General features: G+C 39.0%; 1 protein-coding gene across 1 annotated transcript in view; it reads right to left on the bottom strand.

The window, feature by feature from the left end:
* LOC149227581 (putative LRR receptor-like serine/threonine-protein kinase At1g56130) overlaps window positions 1-24,079 on the bottom strand; it is a 317,042-nt gene that overhangs the window by 220,076 nt on the left and 72,887 nt on the right. The window contains exons 2-4 of the mRNA XM_089380542.1: window positions 19,130-19,201; window positions 18,921-18,995; window positions 18,740-18,811 (exon numbers count right to left, since the gene is read on the bottom strand). Of these exons, the coding sequence (XP_089236668.1) occupies window positions 18,740-18,811; window positions 18,921-18,995; window positions 19,130-19,201 (219 nt within the window). The remainder of the gene's footprint in view (window positions 1-18,739; window positions 18,812-18,920; window positions 18,996-19,129; window positions 19,202-24,079) is intronic.

Raw genomic sequence — 24,079 nt, 5'->3', positions numbered from 1 at the left:
GAAGACCTACAAGAAAGAGATGGCAAAAGAAAAATAGCTGATTCTCGATGGGGTTCGAGATCACGTGGTATCTCACATAATAGGCAAAGATACTGCGAGATAGATGTGGGAAGCTCTCACTACTCTATACCAAGGATCTTCCAAGCAGCAGAAGATGTATCTTGAGGAGAAGTTGAGATGTACAAGGATCCAAAAAGGGGAGCTCATAGACCCCTTCCTCACTAGGATTTAGGATGACTGAGACCAGCTGTCTGCAATAGGGTCAGCACCCCATCCTACATAATTGGTGCGGTTAGCTCTAAACAACGTTTCAAAAGACTAGAAGGCCTTCGTCCAGAATATTCTAGGTAGAGACAAGTTGCCTGATTAGGATCAAATGTGGGTTGATCTGTAACAGGAGGAGATAAGGCAAGATTTAGTGAAGAGCACCATCAGTGGCAGCAGCAACAACAGTGGAATGAAGCGAGTGAAAGAAGAGGAAAATGTGGCCCTCACATAAAAGGGGCAGCAGGAGCAGCGCAGAAGGAAGAAGGACATTTCCAAGGTCAAATGCTTTAGATGTGGTGAGCGTGGCCACTACAGTACCCAGTGTCCTCTCAGGAAGAAGGACAAGGAAGAGGAGCAGGACTAAGTGGCAACTCATGCAGAGATCGACAGTTTGTCCTCTAGATTGGAGGATGAGTTTGCCCTAATCACCAATATACCTCCAGGAGTGAGGTGGGGTGATTTGGTTTTGCAGCCCCAAAGAGTTACAATATGGGCAGGATTCTTGAGGAGGTCCACCTCATGAATCAATACCTTCCTACCGAAGCCCATAGCATGCAGTAGCAGAATGGATCAGTGGCAGATGGGGCAGTCAGAGGTCATAGTGACAGATGCAGTAGCTAGTAACAGTCAGATACTAGACAGTGCAGTGCAAAATTGGTAGCAGTGCAGTTGGCACAGAGCAGAGTCAGCAGCAGCACAAAGGCTTCAGTGACAGCATAGAGACTAGCAGCAGTCAGACACTTGGGAGACAGATGCATCATACTAATCATAGTTGATTCAATATTTTGGATTTTTTTCAGTTGCAGTTGGTGCAGTTGCAACAACAACAGATGGAAAGGGAGTTGCAGTGTTGGTAGCAGTTCATCAGGGCCAACAACAGCACAGATTCAACGTATATCTGAGTTGCGCAGTAGTTGGTTGGCAGCATCAGCCATACATTAGCAGCATGACAGGAGATGGTGCAGAGACAAGGTGTTGCTTCAGTAGGTTGCAGCGCTAGAACACATTCCTTGCTAAGAGGGAGTGTTAATTTTGTTAGCATTGGATGTGTTCTAGCCACGAAATTTGGTGGAGAGGCTAGAATACATGTATTCTCCAAATCCCCAAAAATCGTTTCTGGAAATTCCACCAAGGGAAGACTTAATTAAAATAATTAATCAGTTTTTAATATTTCCTAAGTCTAAACTTAGGAAATATGATTAATTAAAGGGTATTAATTAAGTCACGGTGAGAATCTTCTAGAAAAAGACTTGTATCGAGTTCTAGTTAATCTTAGCCATTGATTAAGTTTTAATCGTGGTTGTTGATGTCTCAACAAGAGATTATAAGAATAAACTTGATGGGGCTTGGAGAATATACACCAACAGTTCGATTTCAATGGCAGATCAATTTCTTGAGTAGCAGTGCTGAGTTGCCGGAGAGAGAGCTAGTGAGATCGAAGTAGTGAGAGAGGAGCAGCGATAGTAAGGCCGAAGGAAGATTTTCCTATTCTAGTGAGTGCATGGCAGAGAGGCAGTGAGTGCCACAAAGAGGCAACACAGAGCCACACAAAGGCAACGCAGTGCTTCAAAGGGTATTTCGTATTTTGTTGGGGAGAAGCATGATTTAGTGCCAGAAGCCGGAGAGAGCGTCCGGAGGCCAGAAGCGTCCATCATCCAGACAATAGATGATCAAATAGCAAGAGGGCAAGAGTTCTGAGTTGTGGGATGTAGTGCTACGTAGGCTAACACAGGGACTACATAGAGGCAATAGAGAGCAGCTCATCTTGAGCCAAGGTCCATGTCAGATTCTAGTGAGAGTGAGATTTTTCTCACTAGACTTATTGTCAGTCATTTATCTGTATGGATTGTTAGATTTGAGCATCCACAATTTTGTACTCAGATTTACTACTACATAATAATAAAACCCTCAGCTGCTACACCGGTTTTCCCAAGTTGGCTATTTCCGAGGACATTGGTCCAAAAATAACTGTGTATTTGTGTATGTGTGCATCTATTCTTCCAGTATTATTTTTCTTCCGTAGTATTTTATTTGTGAAGGCTATAATGTATTAGTTTCGATATTGACCGTAGAATACAGTAAATAATCTGTTCAATTTATTTAACAAATAGAAGAAACTTAATTAGTTGCTGCAGTAGGATTCCAGGTTTCAGAATTTTCACATAGGAGCTAGAAGAACCTCCCATGACTAGTTGTCGACCTAGCAGAGAGGTTCATCAGACATTGAGAGATGCAGAGGAGTTTACTGGAACTCCTAGGATGAGCAAAAGACAACGCAGACATCTTGACAGGTACCAAGCATTGGTGGCTCAGGTTGCAGAACCTTCCAGCTTTTAGGAGGCCTCATGACATCAAGTGTGGGTAAATGTCGTGGTAGAAGAGTATAGCTCTATCATGAAGAATGATGTTTGGAAGGTAGTACCAAGGTCGGAAGACAGGTCAATTGTAGGTTCTAGATGGATCTATAAGATCAAATATGCGGCAGAAAACAGTGTGGAAAAGTACAAGGCTAGGTTCTTGGCAAAGGGGTATGCACAAAAATAAGGGATAGATTATGAGGAGACTTTTGCACCAATTGTCAGATACACTTCTATCTGGTCTGTTATAACTCTATCAGCTCAGATGGAATGGCAGATTCACCAGATGGACGTCAAGACAACCTTCTTGAACGGGGTGATAGAGGAAGAAGTGTACATAGAACAACCAGAGGGCTTTGATATTCATGAGAGGCACACTCATGTGTGCATATTCAAGAAAGCATTTACGGACTCAAGCAGGCTCCGAGGGCATGGTATGGTAGGATTGACAACTACTTGCAGCAGATGGGATTTTTCGAGAGCGACATAGATCCCAGCCTTTACTATTTGATGGTAGATGGTGAGCCACTCATTCTAGTTTTGTATGTTGGTGATCTCCTTTTGACAGGATCATCAGGACACATAGAGGAATGCAAGAGAAAACTTACAACAAAATTTGACATGAAGGATTTGGGGTTGATGCACTATTTATTAGGATTTGAAGTGTGGCAGAAGGATGGGGAGATATTCCTTGGGCAAGGAAGATACGCTACAGATATTCGGAAGAGGTTCAGAATGCAGGATTGCGGACCCATGTCTTCTCCCATGATCACCAACTGGAAGAAGATAGATGCATCATATGACAGCTTGTATAGATAGCTTATTGGGTCTCTCATGTATTTGGTCAACACCAGGCCAGATATCTACTTCGCAGTCAATACCCTTAGTCAATTCATGGTAGAATCAAAGAGGGTACATTGGGTAGTGGCGAGGTACATTCAGAGGTATGTGTGTGGCACAGTTGAGTATGGGTTGAGATATACCCAAGGAGATGATGACAAATTATGTGGATTCAGAGATGCAGATTGGGTAGGTAATTCAGTGGACAGGAAAAGTACCTCTAGGTACTGCTTCAATGTTGGATTAGGGATGGTTTCTTGGTGTAGCAGGAAGAAGAAAACTGTAGCACTGAGCTTTGCAGAAGTAGAGTATATGGCAGCAAGCACAACTACCTGTGAAGCTATATGGCTTTGGAAGCTGCTAGTAAAATTTTTCAGGCAAAGGATGAAGGCAACCAGTGTCTATTGTGATAATCAGAGTTGCATAAAGCTTTTTGAGAATCCAGTGTTTCATGACAAGTCGAAACATATAGATATTTGATGTCATTTCATCAGAGGTTGTGTACATGGAGCAGTCTAGCTACCGTATGTTCCCACAGAAGTGTAGGTTGCAGACACTCACGAAAGCTCTAGGAAGAGCTAAGTTTTCCTACTTCAGAGAATAGATGGGTATGGTGGAGAACCCGTTTCAATAGAAGTGGTTGATTCTCAATTGCAGCAGCAACAGATGAGAGGGAGTTGCAAGGCAGATGCAGTACTGGAAGCAGTATAGCAGGGTCAACAACAACACAAATGCAACATATATCAGAGTTGCGCAGTAATTGGTGGGCACAGACAACTAGACATTGTGAAATTTTATCTATTGCAGATACTAGAAATTATTATTCTAACTCAATAATTAATTATGCCATTTATTTTCTATAGCAAATAACGAATAAAATCACAGTTGCAATTTTCAGCATAAAAATTCTACAGAAAATAAAATACTGGAAACTGAGAAATTATATCACACAATAATTTTGACGCAGTTATTTTTCAACAATTGTCTTAGGAAAAACCTAACTTGGGAAAACCGGTCCAACAAATGAGGGTTTTATTATTAATATTCAACAGCAATTCTGAGTACAATAGTTTAGATACCCAACTGGCAATCTAATCTGAGGAAAATACTGGCAAAAATATTGTGAGAATTTTCTCTCACCCCACAACTATTTTTTTCCTCCAAAATAGCTTCCCCAACCTCTGCACTGAGCTCCCTGCGTCACCCTCTGCATAGAGCCTATGCTAGCCTTCTAGAGATTTCGGCCTTCCTTCCTCCGACTCTACCAAGAACTGGAAATCTTCCTCCCAGAGTCCTACTACTCTCCTCTTCCAACTAATACTCACCCTCTGACTCTATCTTCTCTCCTGAGTTGCTGCTACTGAGGAAATAGAACTGCCTGGGCAACTGAGTATCTGCACTGGATCCCCTCTCCATCACCACATCGACTTCCTTTTATAATCCACTGTTGGAGCACCAACGGCCAAGATTAAAACTTAATCAATGGGTAGGACCATTTCTAAATCGATTCATGTGAGTTTTTAGATGATTCTCGCCTTATCTCAATTAATACTGATTAATTAACCATATTACCTAAGTTTAGACTTAGGAAATATTTAAAAATCGACTAATAATCTAACTAAGACACTTCTAGCGGAATTTCCAAAAATGATTTCCGGGTTTTGGAGATCTCATGTATTCTAGCCTCTCCACAAAATTTCAAGGCTAGAACACATTTGATGCTACAAAAACTAACACTCCCTCTTAGCGAGGAATGTGTTCTAGTGTTCTTGCACACCCTGTTTCTGCATCACCTCCTACCACGCTGCTGATGTCTAGTCATACTGCCCACCAACCACTGCGCAACTCTGATATATGCTGCATTTGTGCTGTTGTTGACACTACTATATTGCTGCCATCACTGCACCTGCACTGCAACTCCCTCTTCATCTGTTACTGCTACAACTGCAACACTTGCAACTAAAGAACATCCAAAATAGCCTGTCCCTGTTGCTGAAACGAGTTCTCCACCATACCCATTTGTTCTCTAAAATAGATGAACTTAGCTCTCCATAGAGCTTTTGTGAGTATATCTGCAACCTACTCTTCTATAGGAACATACTGAAGCTAGACTGCTCCACATTGTACACAATCTCTGATAAAGTGACATTGAATATTGATGTGCTTCGACCTATCATGAAACATTGGATTCTCAAATAGCTTTATGCAACTCTGATTATCACAATAGACATTAGTCGCCTCCATCCTTTGCCTGAACAGGCTTACTAGCAGCTTTCGAGGCCATATAGCTTCGCACGGAGCTGTGTTGGCTGCCATATACTTTGCTTCTGCACAGCTCAGTACTACTGAATTCTACTTCCTACCACACCAAGAAACCATCCCTGATCCAACACTAAAGCAGTACCCGACGATAATTTTCCTGTCCACTGAACTGCCTACCCAATTTGCATTTGTGTACCCACAACGTCTGATGCCATCTCCTCGAGTATATTTCAACCCATACTCGACTGTGTCACGAATATATCTCAGAATATGCCTCGCTACTACCCAATGTACCATTTTCGGTTCTACCATGAATTGACTAAGGGTATTGACTGTGAAACAGATATCTGGTTTAGTGTTGACCAGATACATGAGAGACCCCATGACCTATCTATACAAGGTGGGGTAAACATCCTTGTCATCTAATGCGTGTATCTTCTTCTAGTTGGTAATCATGGGCGTAGATATGGGTCTACAATCCTGCATTCTGAACCTCTTCAGAATATCTATGGCGTATCTTCCATGCCCAAGGAAGATCCGCCCATCCTTCTGCCACATTTGCAATCCTAGGAAATAGTGCATCAACCGCAAATCCTTCATGTCAAATTTTGTTGCCATGTTCTTCTTGCAATCCTCTATGAGACCTGATGATCCTATCAAAAAGAGATCATCCACATACAAAACTAGAATGAGAGGCTCATCCTCTACCATCAAATAGTGAAGTTTGGGATCTACATCACTCTTGATGAACCCCATCTACTACAAGTAGGTGTAAATTCTACCATACCATGCCCTGGGAGCTATGTTGCAAGAAATGCCAGATTTAGTGGTGTACCAGTACACGGGACAACCCAAAATGCTGAAACTTCATTGAAATGCCACCGAGTGTACCGTACCACATTTCGGGATTTTGAAACACCGGACGATATGGCCAGTGACATTTCGGCGGAGTTACGGCTGCAACTGGGCGTGTTTCGGTGACCAAAAAGAAAAATGGAATTTTTTTTGGGCCTTCTTGGGCCATCTCAAGTTGTGGAAAGAGGGCGTGGGCTCCATCTAACACCAAAACACACTAATAAACTAATTTTTATGTGGTTGTTAGCTAAATTTAGTAAAAAAATTACAAATGGAATTCTCTAGAAAATGAGAGGAATTGAATTCTCTAGAAACCCTATGAGCCTCTTCTTTTCTTTTAAAAGACACTTCATTCACTCAATTCTCACACATTGTGGACCTCATAAAGAATGGGATGTGGATGCAGAATGCCCAAATTTAGAGCTCTTTCTTTCTACTCTTGATATTTGTGTCAGTGATGATGCAAGTGCAACTGGAAGCACTAGTAGAGTTGCCTCTTCTGCCGAACAAGCATCATGTTCTATCTTTGCTGATGAGGATGAGAACTTTTATTAGTAATGATATGTTAATGTAGCCATGATTGTCTTTAGTTCCTGTTTTATTTCAATTTTAGCACATATAGCCTCACATATAAAGGCTAATTTTGGAGTCTTGAATGTAAAGCCTCGTCTATAAAGGCTAATTTTGGATATTTGCATCAAGTAATCATCTAATGGAGTTAATATAAATTTGGGTTTCCTTCTAAAATTCCATTTATATGTCTCATTATTTCTTTTCTTGCAAAATAATGTGTTATAATTTATTTAATATTGACTATATATATATATACATGACGTTTCGATCACATTTCTATTTTCCAGGGTTCGCGTTTCGGGTCGTCCTCATTTCGGAAACTTCTAGACATTTCGGTGTTTCGTGCAACTTAGCCTAGGAGCCTGCTTGAGTCCATATATAGCCTTATTCAATCGCACACATGCGTGCGCCTCTCCTAAGTCTCAAAGCCCTCTAGTTGTTCTATGTACACTTCCTCCTCTACCACTCCGTTCAAGAAGGTTGTCTTGATGTCCATCTCGTGAATCTGCCATCTCATCTGAGCTGCTAGAGATATAACTGACTAGATAGAAGTGTATCTGGCAACTAGGGTGAATGTCTCCTCATAATATATCCCTTCTTTTTGTGCATACCCCTTTTAAACGAACCTAGCCTTGTACTTTTCCACATTGTCGTCTACCACATATTTGATCTTATAGATCCATCTCAAACCTACAACTAATATGTCTTCTGGCCCTAGCACTACCTCCCAAACATCATTCATCATGATAGAGCTATACTCTTTTACCATGGCATCTACCCACACCTAGTGTTGTGCGAACTCCTTGGTGGGCTCCAGTCTTGCAGCAATAATGCTACAACTCCTAGGACTCCCTTCTTTACTCTTATCAACCCAGTAGTTCGTAACAAACTTGGAAGCGACGGTGCTGTATGCAGAAGTAATAGCTCTTGCCGCAGCTGTCACTTGGTCAGTTGGCACAAGTCTGCTAGGAGCTTAAGCCAACTTCTATGAGCTCTGAGAAGAAGCTTTTTAACTGATGGACGAAAGCTAACTCAAAGAAGGCTAATCTACTTGCAGAAAGAAACTGGAAAGCTGAAAGGAAACACAAACCCTAGCAAACCCTAATTTTACCAGCTAGCCCTACTGTTGCAAGAAAGAGGATGCAAGCTATTGAAAGAGATGCCATTGACTTCTAGGAAGGTAAAATGCATCTGTCTAAGCTACTTCTGTAGTAACATCTGAAAAAAAACATCTTTTTGCATTTTTGAATAAGTTGTCAGAATGATCATGCATGCGCTTTGACTGTTTCGACTATGCAGAGGTGGATTGGCGAGAGAAAATGCTTGCAGAAAGTTGGGAAGGCTTGAAGAGGGCCTAAGGGGTCCCTAGCACCCTTCCAGAGAGTTTCACAAAGTTTGGCTATCAAGAAACCGCGTTCGTGAGCTTCTACAGGAAGTCTGTAGGGGTTCTACAGGATGTTCTGTAATTTCTACTGGATGTTCCAAAAAGAGGATTTTGGAGGGTGGATGGAGAGAGAAAGGTGAAGGAGTGAGTATGGAGGTAGGATAAGGGTGTGAGGAGGTCCAGGACTTGGTGGATGGAGCTGAGGACAGATGAGGATGGCTGGATTTGTTCAAGGAGTGGAGCAATGTTGCACAAAAATATGGAAACTAGGTCAAGGTGTAGCAAATATGAAGCAAGAATCAGAGGTAGGAGATGGAGCAGATGGGATTGATGGAGTACGGGTAGATGGAGAGGTGTTACAGGTGCTCTACAAGTTCCTTCTCAAACTGAACAAACAATGACTTGGAAAACCGATGACCTAGCTACTTTATTATAATCTGGCCTAAGTAACAACAAAGGTAATGAACATAAGTTTATTTGCAATGAAATCACGTGAAATAGTTATGCAAACTGAGCAATCATGAATCTGAACGCTTAACCACAACTGGTATCAATTTCTGCAAATGAGAATCTAACACTAATGATTGCATGGTGAGGCAATGACAGTGTTTTTGTTGGCAGCAAGGTCACCTTTGTCCCAGCTCATGATCCCACTGAGGGAGAGGTGAGTTCAGAGGTCCTTGATGGCCTTTTTCTGAAGATTTTCCCTGTTAATAACCTATCAACTCAATCTGAACATAAAAAGCTTTTCTAATCATCAACAATGACCTAGGTAACCAGCAAGATTTTAATCTACTTAACAGAAATTATTTTGCAAAGACATGAAAAGCAAATAACAGTACATAAAGGAAGCCTTGGCACTTGAGTTGGGCTCAACCCCAAGAGCTACAGGCTCCTAAAGAAAACTCAGAACTAATGCCACGTAAAGATGCTCTTCATTCCTCAAAAATAATCATGTCACAAGAAAGTTATACAGCAGTAGCTACAAAAATGAGCTGAAACAATGATAGCACTATCGTGCAAAATCCAACAGTTCCAAAAGTAAACTACGAAGGCTGAAGCCTTCCTATTTATGCCCTACGAGGGTCCTAGCAGCCCTCCTTAACTCAAGGGGCTCGGCTGTTCAAACTGCCAGTAAACAGTCACTCTTCACAAAGCTGCTCGGCTGCCTTTAGGATTCGTTTTGGTGGCCTACTGAGCTCTGAGTTGAGGGTGGAGATTTCGAGGAAGGGCCATTTAATGCAAGAGACAACCTTCCTACGAATCCTCACCCTTTCTCCCTCATGCTTGGCTGTCACCTGGCTCATAATTGCTTGGCTTTGTTCCAAAATTTGTCCAAAAAACCTGAAATAACCACGTATTAGCCTCCTTGGTAAAGTGACCACCCTTATTCGTTCAAATAACATAAACATACTCAAAAACATGCATAATCTATGAAAAATGGTGGATTGATGAAGAATAGTAAGCAAAATGAGCCCAATAAGTTACCCATTTTTGGGGCTCGTCACTCCTGAAAGCTGGAAGGTTCTACAACCTGAGCTACCAATGCTTAGTACCTGTCAGGTTGTCTACGCTCTCTCTTGCTCATCCTAGGAGTTCCAATAAACTCCTCTGCATCTCTTAATGTCTAACAAACCTCTTTGCTGGTTTGACCGCTAGTCGTGGGAGGTTCTACCAGCTCCTCCCCATCCGTCTCTGCTGCTCCATCTACTGAGAACTCCTCGGATTTCCTGCACCTGATGAAACACTAGTGCTTGTCACGGTACTTGACCCTTGTGACTCTCTCCCACTGGCTGCCGCTGTGGTTGCCCCTAATGCTGGACTAAAGGAGCTCACCTGCCGGGATCTCACGAGACCTACTGAAATCTCGGTCCTCCATGAACTTCACATTTCACCTTACTACTATCTCCCTATTACTAGAAATGTAGATTCTGAATGCCTTTGAGGTTTCGTTGTACCCAACGAAGAACCCCTTCTCTGTAGTCTGATCCAGTTTGGTACTTTTATCATCTGGCACGTGACAATAAGCAACGCTGCCAAAAATTTTGAGGTGGCTAAATTTTGGCTTCTTCCTTGTGAAGACTACTTCTGGCGTTTTCTTCCCCAATGTTCTATGAGGAGTTCTGTTCTGAATATACACTGTTGTGTTACATGCTTCTGCCCACAAAAAATTGGGTAGATCCTAGTCATATAACATAACTTTTGCAGCACCAAAAATGGTTCATTTTTTCTGCTCCTATACCATTCGGCTGTGAATTATATGGAGCTGTCCATTCTCTCTTGATGTCTTCTTTCGCACAGAAATCTGTGAAGTATTTATCAATATATTCTCCACCATTATCCGAGTGAAGCAACTTGATCTTCTTCCCTATCGCATTTTCCACGAGAGATTTAAACTCTCTGAAATGATCGAAGACCTCATCCTTGGCTTTTTCAAGAAGTAGATCCAGGTTTTCCTGGAATGATCATCAATAAAGGTGACAAAATATTCGGCGCCGCTGAGAACTCTAATGGACATCAAGGCACAAATATTTGAGTGTATAATTCCTAACACGCCATCAACTCTGTTGTCACTTCTTGGAAATGTCGCCTTAGCATACTTCCCAAGTACACATCCTCTGCACACATCATCATGTTTAGTGCCAAGTTTAGGAGCCCCTGTTACCATTTCTTTGAGCATCCTGAGTGCTCCATGGTGTATCTGTCCCATTCTCTTCTGCCATAACTCATTCAACTCCTTCCCATTGCTATCAATTCCATAGGAGAATCGATTTGTAACTAGTACAACATGTTACCTCGTACTCCAATCTGTCTTACCTTTTTCCAGCTTGGGTGATTGACATACACTTTCTTCCCCACAAAGTGAATATCATACCCCTTATCCTGTAACTGGGATACTGAAATTATGTTCATACCCAATTCTGCCATATGCAATACATCTGTAGCGTTGGTGCTTGCTCTTGACTCCCCCTCAAAATCTATGGTACCTCTCCCTACTAGAGTACATTTCGTTTTGTTTCCCATAGTAATCTGGAAGTCCATTTGCTCCTCTTTGTAGCTAGAGAATATTCTCTAACCCCTATCATGTGAACTGATGCTCCACTGTCTATATACCAGACTCCCTGTGAAGTTAATTCTGCTAAGCAAGCAAATTCGTCTTCCAATCTGAAAGACAAATCTGAAGTCTCCTGAATATTACTTTTGTCCATGGCTATACTTGAAAAAATTTAATGTGTTATTCCTTTTTTCCACTTGTTAAGTTTAGGTATGTTCTATGCTAGAGCAATTTATTTAAATTTTCACAGTTAGCAATCACATCAACATTAAGATAAACTGTAGATAGAACATAAATATAAATCGCAGAAGACATGCCAAGACAAGAGGACACAAGATGTGGTGCTAACCATGGATAAACCCCACAATGTGTGGGGAAACCCTTTGATCAAATCTTCTTTTATCTTCAAAGTTCAACAGAGAAAGAGAGAGAGAGAGTACATTTACAACAGAAGTCAACCCTTTGACTTATGATATCTAGAGAGATCAGTTGAAGACATATTGCTTCCACTGATTCTCTAAGGTGACTTCTTCACCTATCATAGTGCTGCACCTTGTCCATTCGCTGCACCTTACCATGTAGCACCATCATGCTGCATCATACAATGCTGCCCGTACACCATGCTGTCCATGATCTCATACATCATGCTGTCCATTCATCATGTAGCTCCTGGCTAATGTGCATCATCATCATTATGCTGCCCCTGCTTGTATGAATCATCGTCATCATGCTGCCAGTGCATCATCGTCATCATGCTGCCCTGTGCATCATCATGCTGCAACACTATAACACTGTCATCAGCCTTAGCTGCTTGCTATGGCTTGCAGCCTAGCAAAGAAACTAGGCTATAGTTCCGAAATCCTCCATGCAGTCTCAAACTACACAGTCATGTTGTCATCTACAGTAATCCATTTTCATTTCAGACCTCTTTATAAGAGATCATGACTTAGTGATATCTATAGATCCATCGAGATTTGTTCTCACCAGATCTTGAATGTAGTTATGTAGACAGAGTATCAAGGTAACATGCTTGCGATTCTAGTTCCCTACTGCCCATGAATATCTGCATATTGTGCGTCTATATAAATTGACTACGTGTATACATATATGTTGCCTAAGTGTGAAAACTGAGCATGTAAATATCTTCTCTATTGCTGTGTATATATATGTTGCCATCGTATATATATATCTCTGCGTTGTTTGCCTGCATATATAAATATATTGCAGCATTGTATCATAGCCTGCGTACAACGTATCTATTAACTGTATATGATGACTGCCCAGCGTATCCATGACTGCAGTGTATATACATGACTGCCCAGCGTATCCATGACTGCACAGCGTATACATGACTGCAGCTACACCTCAAGACTGCGGGATTATGACTGCGGTTGACTGCGTCCTTTTATTACTGCGTCCACCATTTATGTTACAGCGTGTAAGTTCCTTAAGAACAACATATATATATATATATATATATATATATATATTGCGTTCCATAATATTTCTACAGCATGAAGCGTATATATATATATATATATTACGTTCCCAGCATATCGCTGCATGTCACCATTATCTGCGTGTAAGATACTCTATGAACTACGCTTTGACAACAGCGTATATAATCCTTTATGAACAGCGTATATGATCCTCTATGTACAACGATATAAAGGCATCCATTGACTTCGTTTAGGGCTGCTTAGAACAGCATATAAGTTCATGACTGCGTTCTTTGTTAGGGCATCATACTAGGTCAGCGTAATCTAGTGTGTATCTCCTTCTCCAAAAACCCAAGACGTGGAGAGGAGATCACTTCAAGTGAGTTTCCAAATGAATTCAAATCCTCTTCTATATATACTAACGTGTAGATGATGAATAGATGCGACGTTTGGGCTTCTTGAGCCTACGTAAGAGCTGGTCGGCTTGATAATAATTACATAATCAAAATAAATTCATATCTCCATAAATAGTTATCGGAATCGGATGATATTTAGATCAATCCTACACCTCTCGACGAGGGGGATCCAATAAAAATATCAGCTGCCATAAATAAGCTGACCCACATGGAGTTTGGGCCCTAGTTGCCAATTTAACACCACTCAACGCATATTCTGTTTCTACAGCCTCTGCATCCAACCAGGAATCTGCTTAGCAAAAATCTGAGCTGCAACTGCTCCCTCTGACTGCTGGAATCACTAATCTAAGCAATTCGATTTTCCTGCCTCCTTTCAACTGAAAAATGAACTGCTGCCCTAGCAACTCGGCCTACCCATCAATGGACTATGCTGCCTCTGAAAATTTCAGCCTACTGCTCCCTCTGAGCAACGAAATTTTCCACTTCGCTATTGAGCTTCCTGGATGATCACTTATGCTCTAATACCATGTGAAATTTTATCTATTTCATCTACTGGAAATTATTCTTCTAACTCAAAAATTAATTATGCAATTTATTTTCTATGACAAATAACGAATAAAATCACAGCTGCAATTTTCACCATAAAAATACTGCGGAAAATAAAATACAAGAAAGTGAGAAATTCTAGCACACACAATAATTTTGACACAATTATTTTTGGACACTTGTCCCTGGAAAAACTCAACCTGGGAAAACCTGTGCAACAGATGAGGGTTTTATTATTAATATTCAGCAACAATTCTGAGTACAATGATTTAGATGCCCAGCTAGAAATCTAATCTGAGGAAAATACTAGCAAAAATATTGAAAATTTTCTCTCACCCCACAACTATTTTCTTCCTCTGAAATAGCTTCCCCAGCCTCTGCACTAAGCTCCTTGCATCACCCTCTGCACAAAGCCTACGTTGGCCCTCTGGATATCTCGGCCTTCCTTCCTATGACTCTTCCAGGAACTGGAAATATTCCTCTTAGAATGATACTGCTCTCCTCTTCCCACTACTACTCACCCTCTGACTCTATCTTCTCTTCTAAGTTGCTGCTACTGAGAAAATCGAACTGCCTAGGCAACTAAGTATTTGCATTGGATCCCCTCTCCATCACCACATCGACTTCCTTTTATAATCCATTGTTGGAGCACCAATGACCAAGATTAAAACTTAATCAATGGCTAGGATCATTTCTGGATCAATCCGTATGAGTTTCTCGATGATTCTCACCCCATCTCAATTAATACCAATTAATTAACCATATTCCCTAAGTTTAGACTTAGGAAATATTTAAAAATCGGCTAATAATCTAATTGAGACACTTCTAGGTGGAATTTCCAGAAACAATTTCTAGGTTTTGGATATCTTATGTATTCTATCTCTCCACAAAATTTCAAGACTATAACACATCCGATGCTACAAAAACTAACAGACATCAACAACATGACAACAAATGATGTAGAGACAGGGTGTTGTGGCAACGATGCAGCACTAGAACGCATTCCTCGCTAAGAGGGAGTGCTACTTTTTGTATTATTAGATGTGTTTTAGCCACAAAATTTAGTGGAGAGACTAGAATACATGAGATCTCCAAAACCCAGAAATCGTTTCTGCAAATTCCACCTAGAAATGAATTAATTAGATTATTAACCAGTTTTTAAATATTTTCTAAGTCTAAACTTAGAGAATATGGTTAATTAATCAGTATTAATTAAGTCAAGGTGAGAATCATCTAGAAACACACACAAATCGATCGAAAGATGATCCTTGCCATCGATTATGTTTTAATCTTGGTTGTTGGTGCTCCAATAGAGGATTATAAGAGGAGGTCAATGTGGTGATGGAGAATACCCAGTGTAGATACTCAATTTCCTGGGTAGTTCGATTTTCCCAGTGGCAACAGCTCAACAGAGAAGATAGAGGTAGAGAGTGAGTAGCAGGTGGAAGAGGAGGGCAACATCATTCCGGGAGGAAGGTTGAAATTAGCAGAGGGCCAGCATAAGCTCTGCGCGGAGGGTGATGTAGGGAGCTCAGCACAGAGGCTAGGGAGGTAATTTCGGAGGCAGAAAATCGTTGTGGGGTGAGAGAAAGCTCTCACTTATTTTTTCCTGTATTTTCCTCAGATTAGATTGTCAGTTGGGCATCTAAATTATTGTACTTAGAATTGTTGTTGAAGATTAATAATAAAACTCTCATCCGTTGCACCGGTTTTCCCAAGTTGGGTTTTTCCGGGGACAATTGTCCAAAAATAATTGTGTCAAAATTCTTATGTGTGTGCTAGAATTTCTCAGTTTCCAGTATTTTATTTTCCGCAGTATTTTTATGGTGAAAATTGCAGTTGTGATTTTATTCGTTGTTTGTTGTAGTAAATAAACTGCATAATTAAATTTTCAGTTAGAAGAATAATTTCCAGTAGCTGCAATAGATAAAATTTCACACCATTTTCCTACATTAAAAATGGCTTTAATTAGTCATTTAATTAAAAGGGGAAAATAATTAATTGGAGGAAAAAAGGCCAAAGTGACTTAAAATAAAATTAAAAAGTCACTTACGATAAAGTCAAGGCAGGATTTTTTAGAATAATAATAAAATAAGATGCTTCTAGAGGCTTGGAGATCTATCTATGGAGCCTCTAAAAGGAAGGTGGAGATCATTTGGTACATCTTGGATTGGATCATTTGTCTTTGGTGTGGATTGGATAATTCAGTTCTCTACCATAGTAGCCCTAGGACGAAAACCCTCGGATAATTTAGTGAGAGTGAGCGAGAACCCATCTCTCTCCTTGGTGAATTCATTCAAAATTCACAAGTTGATATCATTAGTTTCTAGTTATTTTGGAGTCCGGATTTAGCTTGGAGCAGATGTTTGTGGGAGGTCATTTCCTTAGCCATATTCTTGTTCTTGTGCCAGCATATTTGATGTAATAAAATAACACTGAGATTCTTGCATGCTTGTGTTGTTTATTTTTCAGTTGTAGAATTTTGTTCCAGTTTTTGCAGTTCAATTTGTGGTTCAATTTGTGCATATCGTTATAAAATTAGCGGTTTCATTTTTTGAAAAAAAATTCTGCAAAAATTATATCTGGAACATTACACATGAACAATTATATCAAACCATCATTAGGTGATATGGTTGTGGTCCAGTAAATTATCAGCTCACAGTCGTGTCTATCTGCTAAAGGGTTGAGCATATTATAAGTCCACAACAAAGAGTGATTCAAAAACAATACAAGCTAGGAAAAATGACAAGCCTTTCCATAACTATGCTCTGAAGATAAAACATTTCTAAATGGGAAGACAATGTTATGAACATAAATATGTATAAAATAATAATAATAATTAATAATTATGAAAGGACATCATTGTTCCTGAAAGAGTATCCTTCCTAAGTATATGTACGCGGCCCTCATTTGTATAATCATATCAATTCTCTCATACATTATTCAATATACTTATTTATTTATCCTCAATGAATTACTTTATGTTCCAAGTCTCTTGGTTATTCTATTTGTGCGCCATATTTAGTTGTCAGAACTTGATACGAAAATAGATTGCATAACTCGTATTTGAAGACCCACTTTCATTAGGTGAATTGGGTAGAGGAAAATAATCTTTGATTGGAGAGTGGCTAAGAGGCATCTGAGAGTGGCCATCTATGGATCAATGTGGGGCTGCTAGCTAGCAAGTTGGATCAAATGGGGGGAAATTTTCCATGGGGGTTACCCATACGCTGGTGGTTAATAGCAGTGTTGATAATATCGTTCTTGGCAAAATATCGGCGAGGGTCCTAAAAACATATTTTCGGCAATATCAACGAAAATATCAGCAAAATATTGGCAAATATAAAAAATCACTTTTTTTTTCTTCAGATTTTTAAACATATAAAGAAATAATGATATTTAGCTGAGATTTTCAAAATATGACAATATTTAGCTGATATTTTCAAAATATCGCGATATTTAGCTGAGATTTTCAAAATATTGTGATATTTTCAAATATGAAAATATCACGATATTTACCTGCCAAACTATCGTTTGCCTGAAAATCGTGATATTCGTGATATTTCGTGAAATACCGCCAATATTATTAACACTAGTTAATAGGCCAGAAACAAATTCCTCAAAAAATTCTTCAATCTTCAATAAGCATTAAAAGATGTGAACCAACATAAATAATAGTAGAAAATGAGTAGGAACCCACACTTTGATTTCAAACTTGGCAGCCAAAGCCACTAGCTTTTAATCCATTTATCTACCTTTTTTTTTGGAAATTCTTTGGATCAATCTATCCCACAACTCCTTAGGTGAGGCTTGCAAGGAAAAGTGTATTCTGAGGACTTGAACACTCAGTGATGCTGAATTAAAGCCCATACATGAGATTAGAGCCAACCAGGAATATGATTATTACTACCGAAAGCATTGATTTTTTCCCTTTTGAATCTTTGGAACTTCAAGTTTCGTAGAATATTTGTAGGAAATCCATTCCATTATAAGCATTTTTCTTCCATGACAATCAAGAAAGAATCATTGGCAAAGTGGCGATTAACCATTTGCCCCAAGTTAGGGTCTGGTAATGGAATGCCTTAATCAACCCTTGGGCCATCCTGCTCTCGAGAAATAACCTAGGGATTTAGCAACAATTACATACAATCCAAAGTCTCTGGGAGCGTAGATTCTCCCTTTCCAAGATATGACATTCAACTCTCTCAAGCAATGGCCTGAAGTAATAGAAACCCTTCTTAACTAAAACCAAAAAGAAAAGTTCTGTTGGAAATCTATATATATCTTCCACACAATGGATTCCTTCCTTTTACAACACAAGAAAAAGAAGTGACTGCTATGCTACGAAAAAAATAATTGGTTTTCGATTTTATGTGTGAAACAACGTATATACAATTCTGTAAATATGGTTTTCATAATTTCGTGTTCTTTTAAATTCACGAAGTGCGTATAAAATTTGTTTGTTTCCACCAGCGTAATCCTATAGGCAGTTATATTAAAAAAAGTCGGTTTCTTCTACTATAAAATAGTCTATTTCCTATTTGTTTATGCATGCCATCATCTGATTCCGTATGTGGGACAATTTATCCTCAACTCCACATATATTCCGAGAGACCAATTTAATTATTTTCATTAAACTATTGAATGTCTAATATGATTATTTTAGGGCCTCCAAAGTTATGAGAGTGGTTGAGGGAAAGCTATAATCCAAGAAAGTATAAGAACAATAAACAAAAGTGGCTTACAAAATTTGTAGCCCAATAAATTCTCCAATGTATGAAGGAATTTCACCAGAAATCATGTTGTTTCTTAGCACTCTGCACAAGACGTGAAATGTTAGAATCTTATTGTTTAGAAGATGAGCAGCAAGGTTGAATAGCTTGCATTAAGTTAATGTTTATAAGCACGAGAGGCTATTTCACGTACAGTGTAGTCAATTTCTTCAAGTTTTTTAAAAATGACAACGACGAGACACCTGGCCACGTTATGTCACTTACTCTCCTGCCAGAATGCATACCAAATATATGTCAACAAATAGTGAACTTTTAATGTCAATTTATGAACCAATTTACTTGCATTTCAAGTTGAAAAAAGTAGTTGCAAACATGCCAGTGAATGTTGAAACAAATACATACAGATTTGTCAAAGAGGTTAAGTTGGAAAATCTTGAAGGAATTGGACCCTTGAAAGCATTCCCCTGTAGCCTCCTGCATAGCCCTTTGATTCAGCATCGTGTGCAAGCCATAGAATAATGTGAAAAATAAATGGATAAATGTCTAGATCGCATGTGTGTTTTGTAGCGGTACATTAAAATTACGATAGATAGAGAAGAACTACTGTATGAACCAATGTATAACTTTATGAGTTTTATATATTAAAAATTAGGATACCATATAACATTTTAAGAAAAAACAATACACTGACAAATTAATATTTACAGAATATAAGATCGTTTACATTGGTTAGAAGGATCTAGGTTCAGCATAATTCTTATACATACATATAAATACTGACCAAGTTCATCATAGTTTCATAATGAAATGATATTTTAAGGTCCACGAGACTAAAAATAATCTAAGATCATTAGTTCCCTGTTTTTCACTATGCATATGGATGCCTCTAGAAACAGCCTATGGTACCAAGTGTGTATAAGTTCATTACAAATAAAACAAACCTTAGGCTGATGTATGCTATGACACTAGGTTCATCGAGTTTTAAAGGCTTAAAATTTAAATCCTTTTCATAATCTTCAGCATTATCACATGACTTGTGCCTTTCCAAATGATCACTATCTTCAGATGGATTCCTTTGATTAGAATGTTTCTTTAAAGAAGACACCCCTTCAACCAGGAGGGCCCATGCAATTCAGAAAGTGTCTTTGTTTCGCCTTTCAACTGCTTTTGTTTAAAGCCAGATTCATCACTAGACCTCATGCATGTTGAAGATCATAAAAATGATAGACATTAATTTTTCTGATTGTTCCATTATTTAAAAACATTTTACAAAAGCATTAATATGAATATATAGAGTTTTTCAACAAGAATGCTGCGAAAACGTTTTAATAACTTCTTTTCCACCCAAAAAAATCAATATTAAAAATGAATAGAACTGTTTTTTTTTTGTAATCGACAAGATACCTTACCACAAAAGAAGATATATCATGCCACATTCATGACTCTCCTACAAAGAGAAAACACCAAATGTTTTTTGGCAAGAACATAAAAAGTTGAATGGTGAGTCTTAGAAAACCTTTCCATTTTCTAATTAAGATAATCACAGAATTCAACATATTTTACATGTATATTAAAAGAATATGTTTGTACATCCAAATGTTAATGAAAGGATGTTTAAAAAACTATTTTATGTTTTTGTGGGCTTGTTGTCTCCCCAAATCGCACTTAATCGCACTCAATGATAAAACACTAAATCCATGGATGCAACCTTGAGGTAGTCCTACGAGAAAATATCATTGTCACCTTAGTACAATTTGGCTGACTCTTTTTAAGGCCATGGGGTTATTCCTAGAAGAATGAGGCTAGGTCTAGAATATTTATCATTGAAGAGCTTTAGACTTAGTAAGTAAATCTTAATGATGATAATTATATAATGCAACGATATACTCTATGAATTACAAATAACTTAAATCCAACACAAGATATGACTTGGAGACTTAAATAATTCAACACATTAGAAAATGCTTGGATTGATGCGCCATACAAGTACATTTGAATATTATTAAACAAAATAGTGCATCAATTAGAGTTGATTTAGATAAACTAATTTATGATTATATGGATATATGGATATATGAATCAAATTTTGTTTAAATAATATTTTTTAAGGGCAATTCCACATTTGAACAAGTGGAGGAAACCATGTTTTTAAACTTCTGTAATTGATATCAAACAAAGTTCAATATGTTAACTTCCAATTGTAATTTCTAATACAAGAATGTAAATTCAAGGTTTTCTAAGTGATATAGCAACCCAAGTAATGATATCACACTGAAGCACCTTAAAGTTAAAGAACCTTAAATAAATAGTAGTAATGACAATCATGGTTTATTTAAAGAATGTTAAATAATTTCTAGAATTGTGACTAAGCAAAACAAGTCTAGGAAATGAATTTTTATCTATGTAAAATGAAAAATGATGTAATGTATTTGGGAACTTATAAGAAAATTAAAACTAATATTGGAATTTTTTTATGGTGGTTGAAGAGAGAAACCCATACTAAATAAACCCTATGGATTATAGCGTGGAGAACAATATTGAATATGGCTATTTTTGTCGATTTTTGATAGCTCGGAGGTACTTCTGCATTGGCAGTGGCTAGCATCTAAAAGTGACCAAGCACATTTCACTCCTTACCTTTATAAAGTTGAGAAGTGCACATTTTTAATTAATGCCTTAAAAGTGACCTTTTATAAAGTGAGTGTGACTTTATAAACTTGGGTCATGTTACCCACCATTTTGTGGATGATATCCCTTGGACAATTTTTTTCTCCAAGATGGTCCTCAACTGGCAACCAATAACCCCTTGTAGCTGCTAGCTAGCTCATTGTGCCATTTCTCCGCCATCTGAGCCAGCCATGTGGTCCCTCGCCCATCTGCCATGATTGTATGTTTGAAGGTGGGCCTCCTAAACCTGAAGGTATGCCTTCTCATTTGGTAGTCGAGTAATGTAATTTTCTTATCATAGACACTTCTGGGGATGGATTAATTGGGGGGATTCAACGAAGAGAATGGGTTAGGTCTATGCCCTTGTCCCCTAGCCCCCTTTTGGATATTAACCTTGCATTTTAGTCCCGTGGGATCTCTTTTACTGACCATTTGACTTTAGGGATGGTATTTCATGGGAAACCTTGATTTTGGTTGTGTGGTCCTGATCCCTTATCCACTTATATTACCCTCTTTCTACTCATTATTACCCCATTCATCATTTCTCCCACTTGGGTCAACATTCCTCTACAGGGTTCACACAGGGTTAGCTTGCCCCTTCCCCTTGCCCACACCTTGGGTCATGGCCTGGAATGAAGCACAGAGGTTGATGCAGCTAAAAAGAAAGATAAAAGCATATTTGGCCACATTTACCAGGAAAATGTACCACAAAATACAAAAGATGGCCGAGACAAATACATTTAGCACATGAGCAAAAGTCAATACATGAGCTCTACCCCATCCTCATGGCCATCAACCTGGTTCCTACAGGTTCAATGAACCTCCATCATCATATAGGAACCCATGATTGTCCCAATTGTTGGTGGGCAATGAACTACCCTACCTTTAAAGGGGGTATTCACTACTATATTCTATACATCATGCTCTTATCCCTTGAGCCCCAAGTAGTTAATCAAAGAAAATCATAAAAATGCAAAAGGAATATAAATAAGGGTGGAAAAATCAAGGTCGGGGCACCTCATGTGCCACGATTGCTCCTTCCTATACATTATAAACCCAAGTGTGGGATTCCCTCTTAGTAGCTACCGTTGTACCTCAGCATGTGACCTAGGGCTGCCCCTTCTCATCCCCTACTTCATTCACCTATCTGTCACATGCCACCACCTTTTGAAGGATGTACCTTAAATATATTATCCCCTTTAGAAGTAGAAACCAGCTAATAGGATTCTTGGTTAACCCCATTTGGAGTTTAGAAGACTTTGGCACATCCCGAAGCCTATTATGGAAGGGCAGGCCATTATGAATTCCCCACGTGTGGTCCATGATTGGTAAACTCGTTTACTCGATTTCTCTAATGACTTGTTGTACTATAAAGCTAGGGGGCACATTGGATCTTATGCAGGATTGCAGATGGTCTCCATCTTCGGTTTGGTCTCCCTATACGGGGTCCTAATCCTCTAGAGGGCTACATTGGCACATGTAGGGTGTGCGTTGAGAGCCATGGGCCTCCAAAGCAACAAATAGAACTCCATGGATCCCCACAATCATTCAAGGATTGCTCGTGGTTCACTTATTGGATGAGGAAGACGCACCTGATCCATCATGCCCAGTTGGCCCCAAATTTGCACCATACACTTGGTAGATGATCCAAGACTTGCACAATGATGTGGCATCACCTACACCATCATCCTATCCCTTGCAGGTGATCTACATGAATCTTTAATTTGTTTGGAGACCCATGAGGACACTTGTGTGCCCCCACATGTCATTTAGAGCACCAAAGGTTATTACAAGGGGCAACCCCTTATCCACTGCTTTTGAGGGTCCTACTCTTCATTATGGAACCCATGGACCTCATTAGGCCTCTTAGAGGGCCCTAGGACATGCATAGATTATTATTTGACCTCTTGGGAGGCTTATTCTTTCATTTATAAGCTAGTTTGATGATCTTGTCACCAAAAGTTGGATTATTAGAACATTATTTTATTTTTGGGGCTTATGTACGTCAAGGAGGCTAATTCGAACTCCTCATTAGTGTATAGATACAAGTGAGATGATTTCATTATCTCATCATCACTTTGGATTGGATCTCTTCTCTCTCTTGATAATTTAACACTTTTTCTAGAGGCTAAATTGGAGTTTTATGGATGAATTTTGTTGTGTGGATATTGGTCTATCTTATCTTGGAGCTTCTCTTTTGTCAATTGTGGATGGTTGGATATACTCTGTTACATGTAAGTATATGCTTTTAATGTTATTCTTGTTTTACTTTTTCATATACATTGAACAGGGATTTTTTGTTATTCCTAGGGCTAATTGTTGCATACATTTACTGCTTAAATTGTGGAATTTTGTCTCTATTATAGCATCTCTCAATGTATGTGCCATGTAATGTGAAAGAAATCTCCTAGGGTTAATTCTATTAAATAATTTGAGCTTGATAGACCATCTCCTATGCACATCGAAGTATAAAAGCTGCAAAATTGTGTCTCCTTGACCTAAAAGGCAAGCAAAGTGGTCTTGAGGCCTCCTTGACCAAGAATCAAGAATCCTACTCATATTTCATCATAGAATCCGTTCTCCCAAGACTAAGGCACTGATCTACCAAGAGGTTGTCACCAAAAATCACTTTCTTTCATCTTCATTCGGGTCTAGCCAAGTGGGGGCACCTAGGGCATCAATTTC

The sequence above is a fragment of the Pinus tabuliformis genome, chromosome J (genome assembly GCF_031772625.1).
Source record: "Pinus tabuliformis cultivar Carrire ecotype Pingquan chromosome J, CPIR1, whole genome shotgun sequence".
Taxonomy (NCBI): domain Eukaryota; kingdom Viridiplantae; phylum Streptophyta; class Pinopsida; order Pinales; family Pinaceae; genus Pinus; species Pinus tabuliformis.
This window is presented reverse-complemented; position numbering and strand designations above follow the sequence as displayed.